The sequence below is a fragment of the Tupaia chinensis genome, unplaced genomic scaffold, assembly GCF_000334495.1.
Source record: "Tupaia chinensis unplaced genomic scaffold, TupChi_1.0 Scaffold000445_1, whole genome shotgun sequence".
In the NCBI taxonomy this organism is placed as follows: domain Eukaryota; kingdom Metazoa; phylum Chordata; class Mammalia; order Scandentia; family Tupaiidae; genus Tupaia; species Tupaia belangeri.
Window position 1 is genome coordinate 334181 of NW_006159950.1, and position 5974 is coordinate 340154.

General features: G+C 65.4%; 1 protein-coding gene across 1 annotated transcript in view; it reads right to left on the reverse strand.

Annotated features, from left to right (window-relative positions):
• Positions 1-32: 32 nt before the first annotated feature.
• WDTC1 (WD and tetratricopeptide repeats 1) overlaps positions 33-5974 on the reverse strand; it is a 54158-nt gene continuing 48216 nt past the window's right edge. Inside the window, exons 12-15 of the mRNA XM_006155314.1 lie at positions 4022-4257; positions 2978-3149; positions 2067-2259; positions 33-964 (exon numbers count right to left, since the gene is read on the reverse strand). Of these exons, the coding sequence (XP_006155376.1) occupies positions 767-964; positions 2067-2259; positions 2978-3149; positions 4022-4257 (799 nt within the window). The 3' untranslated portion in view covers positions 33-766. The remainder of the gene's footprint in view (positions 965-2066; positions 2260-2977; positions 3150-4021; positions 4258-5974) is intronic.

Below are 5974 nucleotides of genomic sequence, written 5' to 3' on the forward strand. Positions count from 1 at the left end.
GCGCGCGACAGTGCGCCCCCCACCGCAGCCAGGCCGGGCTGGGAGCTGGGCCCAAAGGTCACAGTGACGCTGGGCAGTGCCCGAGGACAGGGCCCGAGACGGGAGGGCTGTGGTGGCATGGGGTGGGAGGGGCAGTGCCCGAGGACAGGGCCCGAGACGGGAGGGCTGTGGTGGCATGGGGTGGGAGGGGCAGGGCCCCCCACACCTGAGCCCTTGGGAAGGCGGAGACCCCGGGAGGGCCGAGGGCAGGGCCCAGCTGGGCGGGCAAGGACGTGCTGTGATGCCCAGGTAGCTGGCTGGCCTTGCCCGCTCCTGGACTCCTGTCCTTCCTTTGATTCCACGTAGAGCACTGGTGGCTCTAGGTCTGGGATCCTATCCTCTTCCAGAACCTTCCCTGAAGACCACAGGGAAGCAAGCCTTGCTAGCCAGGAAATAAGAGCGGCCACAGGCCAGGCCACTGGACCACCTTCCAGCTCCCCCCCCAGGCAGTCCTTGAAGACAGCCTCTGCTCCTGTTTCTCTGCCCAAGAAAGAAGGACCTGGGATGAGGTGGGGCACCTGAGGGCTTTTGCTCCTGCCCTTCTGCTCAGGGCTGGGGACAGTTAAGGGACAATCAGCCTGAGCTCTGAGAGCCAGCAAGTTGCAGCAACCCCCACAGACAGATAAAACAGGACATGAAAAAATGGGTGGGGAAGACGAACCAGAACAAGGCCCAGCCCTCCTGCCCAGGGCGGAGGGTCGCAGCAGGGCTGGGGGCAGGCGGAGGCCTAGCTGGGCCGGCACTGCACCTGGCCCTCGGAGCTGTCCTCGTCGTCGGAGGCCCCAGCGCCCCCACTGCTCAGGCCCGTGATGCGGTAGCCCATGTTCAGCAGCATCACCTCCAGGGGGTCCGCGTTCATGCGCCGCTGGTTGGCCTGGGAGGCGCCTTCCATGTCCTCCACGACCCGGCCGGTGAGGTCTTCACTCTGCAGGAAGGCGAGAGGGTCTGCTGGGGCATGGAGCAGGGTGGGAGGCAGAGCGGGCCAAGACAGGTGTTGCATACAGCAGGGTGAGGGAACACATGGGACAGGGAGGACACGCATTCACACACACACCAGGACATACATGGGACAGAGAGAACACGCCACACAGGATATGTAAGGGAGGACACGCATTCACACACACACAACAGGACACACACGAGACAGAGGACATGCCACATGGGATATGTAAAGGAGGACACACATTCACACACACACCAGGACACACACGGGACAGAGAGGACACGCCACACGGGTATGTCTCAAGGAGGGCACACCCTGGGTCATGTGCCAGGACAGGGATCACTGGGGCAGATGTGTGTATGAGCACATGCCTAGACATGGCCAGGCATGCACTGGCACATGGGCTAGGCTGGACAGGCACTGCCCCAGCCCAGTGTGTCCTGTACCCACAACCCTCCCTTCTCGTCCCTCAGGGCTGTGGTCCGTGTGGGTCCTCTCTGAAGTCCCTGCAGAGCCCCTGAGAAACGGCCTTGTCTGTGTTCAGCCAGCTTCAGGACAGGGGCTGGGCCGAGGGCAGGGACTGCAGGTTGCTGGCCTGACTGTGCCAGGGAGAGGCAGAGGGACCACAGGAGCCTGAGTCCCTGTGGGCTGGGGTCCCTTGTGAACGTCCATAGCTACCTCTGAGGTGGGACCGTCACCCCATGCCACAACACAGGGGATTAAAGCCCAGGTCAGAGACGGTGAAGTCTCTCAGGCAGGGCATGCAGGCTACACTCAGACCGCACAGCCTGCAGGGCAGCCCTGTGACTGAGGGCCTGGCCTCTGCAGGGCTGGGCACCAGCCCGCGGCTCAGGACAGGGGCTACCTAGGAGTGCGTGGCAGCCTCCCCCGCTGTGCCCGGGGCCACCTCGTCCTCGGTGTACTTGCCCCACGGCTCACAGGTGGCTTGAGGACCATGCCCAGGAGCTAAGCCTCCAGAGCTGGAGGGCTTCCCATGCTGTGGCCTTGGGCCCGCCAGAGCTCACCCACCCCACAGCTCCACCTCGGTGGGCTCCACAGGGCCTCCCATGGTGCCGGTGCTCACCTCTGGCCGGGGGTTCCAGAGCCGGACCACAGGGTCGATGCCGCTGGTGGCCAGGAAGCAGCAGCTGGGGTGCGGCTGCAGGCAGTTGACGATGGATTCGTCCCCCTGAAGCACACGGACTAGGTTGGTGGTCTCCTTCTCCCAGATGAAGAAGGAGCCGTCGTCGGAGCCGCTGACGACGTACTGGGCGTTGCTGTGGGCAAGGCCAGGGGTCAGGTGCATGCCGCCCCAGCCTCCGGCAGAGGGGCCAGGCTTAGGGTGAGGGGGACAGGGAGGCCAGAGCCCCCAGCCCCGCATGCTCCAGGGCTTGTGCTGGCCCAGACTCCTGCGTGCACAGCGCTCTCCCAACGGTCAGGCCCTGCCTGCTGCTCTGAAACTCAGGACTGGCCACTGTCTGGGTCCCTCCCAGTTTCCCCTCCTCAGTGCCGGGTCAGCTCTCGTCTCTCAGGTGTCTGAACGCACCCTCGTCCCCACCTTCCCTGGGCAGTCTTGGCTTCTGGGGTCCAGCCCCTCACCTCCACTGACATTGAGAGGGGACCTTGGTGAAGGGGGTCTCAGTCATGCTCGTGGCCTCACCCGCCCAGCGTGCACTCATCTGTTCAGCACTCAGGGCCCCGGCCAGGCCCCAGCCAGGCCCCGGCCTGGCAGCTCCAAACACTCACAGGGCTGGCTGGATGCTAACTGGGCTACCACATCAGACCTTGAGCCCCCACCCCCCGTGAGCAGGAGAGGTTGTTTCCACTTCTCAGTGAAGAAGAGGGGGACAACAGGAGGGACGCGGCCTGCCCAGGGCTTGGGGCTGAGCAGGATGTGACTGCTCACCCCCTCCCCACCTCCTGCCCCTCCTGGACTTGGACCTGCCCGCTCACCCCCATCCCCACCTCCCCCTGCCCCTCCCAGCCGGCTCAGACCTGCCGAAGAAGTTGGCCTCCTTGATGTCGGTGGTGGTGTTGCAGTGGCCGCAGTAGCGGAACTGGTAGTCGTAGCTTCGCTCACGCAGCACCATCTCGTCCTCCGAGATGGAGTCCTTGCGGCTGGCGCTGCGTAGGCGGACTGGGCCGGCCCCCGCTCCCTTCCTCTCCTCTGTGGCAGAGATCAAGGAGGGTCAGGGCCCTGCCCCCGCTGCTGTTTCCCGCACACACGCAGACACTGGGCCAGGTGGTGGGGAGATGCGTCTGTGGGCCCAGCCCCACGGGGTCCAGGAGCCTTGGGCAGCAGGAGTCCTGGCAGGGGTCCCTGGACACGGGATGCACAGGCTCGATGGCCAGCAGAGAGCCCTGAGTGGTGACTGTCCTAGGGACACCCCAGCTGTCAAGCCAGGGGTGGGCCCTTTCCCTCGAGGGATGAGTTCTGATGGGTCTCAACTGAGGTCCTGGCGGGTGATGTGACAGGCACCACCGCCCTGGTCTCCTTACCTCCTGAAAAGCATCTGTCCCTACAGGGGCCTGCTCCAGGGCTCTGGCACAGGCTATCCCTGTGCCAGGAGCCACCCTGCCATGGTGATGCCCTGCCCTCAGCCCTCCTTGTGTCCCTACAGCCCCAGAACACCCAGGACCCAGCAGTGTCGCCACGGTGGCCTTAGTCTGATGACCGGTCACGTGGCTGGTAAGCTGCAAAGGGGTCCACATCTACGCACCACGCACGACGACCCAGCTCTCCCCCGTGCTCCATGGTGAGTGGGGCGGGGAAGGACTCAGGCTGGGCTGTGCCAGGGCCATGACCACACCATGGGGGTGCTGAGCCCTGCTGTCACCACCACCAGCTGCTGCCTCTCTGGTGCCCAAGTGAGGCTCCAATGCCTGCCTGTGGTAGTGACAGAGCCCGCATTGACACTGGCTCCACGTATCCTGCCCCGAGTGACCCTCGGCACAAATGCCGAGGTGGGAGTGCTGGCATGGCGGTCTCTGAGCTGACGCCCGAGCCCAGGCCTCTGCGGAGTGCTGGCTGCCACTCACCCCCATCGCTCTTGGAGAAGAGCGCTGCGGTGATGTCCCGGCCCAGCGCATCACACGCGCTGCTATGCGCCTGCTCCGGGAACTTCCCTTTGAAGTCGTCCAGGCACTCCAGGGCCTCAGCCACGTACTTGAGCTCAAAGAGGCAGCGGGCCAGGCGGAAGTGCGCCTTCAGGTGGCACGGGTTGAGGGAGATGGCCTTCAGGCAGTCCCTCAGGGCGTCGTAGTGGTCGCCGTCCCTGGGGAGGTAGAGTGTGGCTTGGAGAGGGGCCCAGGCAGTCTCTGCTGCTTCCTCTGACCACCCCGGCCACCTCCACCAGGCCACTGGGTGGGGACCTTTGGGACAGAGAGTCCTGGCTCGGCCCTGCCCCTTCCCGGCCCCCGCCCCCCAGTTGGGATGCCTACGCCAGAGTGGGGCTGCCCTCTGCTGGGTGAGAACAACTGCACCCACGTGCTCTGCGGCAGATGGCCAGGCACCATGCCGGCCTCAGGAGCCCCAGGCCCCCTGTCCTCCGTTACCTCCTCAAGCCCCCGCTGGCCTTCAAGGCCAGGTTCGAGGCGGGAGGCCCAGGCGAGCAGTTCTGTGGGCAGGGCTAGATGTGCCTGGCTAGAGCTCAGGGCCGGCCAGCAGGCAGCGAGCCCTCGCTCAGACTGGTCCAGGGCAGCTGTGCCTCTGCCTCCTGGGCTGCAGGGGAGCCTGTGCTGCGGCAGGCAGCTGGCTGGAAGCGGATGGCCACAGGGGCCAGAGCGCCCAGCCCCCTCACTTCTCTGACCTAGAGCACGCCGGAGGGCAGGGGGAGGGCTTGAGGGGCAGGGAGACGTCAGAGTTCTGACAAGCTTCACCTTCTAGCCTGTGTCAGAACAGAAGTCACTCCTGCACCCACTCATACCCCTGCCCTGCCTCGTCCAGAGCCCGTGCTCACAGGGGCAGCTGCTCCACTGGAAGCAGCCGTCTCCCCCTGCAGGCTGGAGCGGGCAGCAGGCAGAGCCCCCAGAGCCACGACAACCCTCTGCCAGGGCCCAGTTCGACACTCCGGCACGGCTGAGCAGGCCCAGCACACAGGTCCTGCTGGACCCCCCACAGCACCGAGGGGGTGCCCACTTGCAGCAGGCAGGCATGGGCAGGGCAAAGCTGCTTGATGGTGGGCCTGCGTCAGAGTGAGTGGCAATGACAAAGGACAGGCGCTGTTTGGAAACCCAATCACGGCTTACAAGGTGCCCTCTGAGCTCCTGGGCACAGCCAGACTAGAGCCAGCCCCAGCTTGGCAGGCCCCACTGCACTCAGGAGATGGGCCTGGACCCGAGTGTGACATTCTAGGGCCCTGGCCGGCATGTGGGGCTAGCCAGGGCTCCCCCAGCTGCAGGGACAGCCCTGGGCACCCCCCTCTGGGCTCCCAACCCTGTGGCAGCTGGCGTGTGTGTTAGATCGAGGCTGAGTGCCACTGCTGTGCCCCAGCCCCCCAGGCCAGCACCGGCTGCTGCACAGACTCACTGCCTGCCAGTCCCTTCCCTGCCCTCTGCCCAGCCAGGGGATTTGCTGTTCTGCAAACGAGCTCTGGGGTTGGTCACCCACCCCACGGCTTGTTCCCCCACTCCATCTCCCTGGAATGTCCTCCTTCACTTCCCTGTCTAAGTCGGCCTGCACCAAGGTCCAATTGGACACTCCCCGATCTCTGGCCGGGTGCTTGACTGCCCTGATGCCCAGGGCCCTTTGTCTAGTCAGTCACTGACTTCCTGCTGCCTGTCTCTGACCTGAGCGACCTCCATGGCTGGCCCTCACTGAGGCCTGTGCTCTAGCACACGGCACCGCGACCGACCGCGTCCACACTGCGCTCCAGCACACGGCACCGCGACCGACGGCGTCCACACTGCGCTCCAGCACACGGCACTGCGACCGACCGCGTCCACACTGCGCTCCAGCACACGGCACTGCGAGCGACCGAGTCCACACAGCGG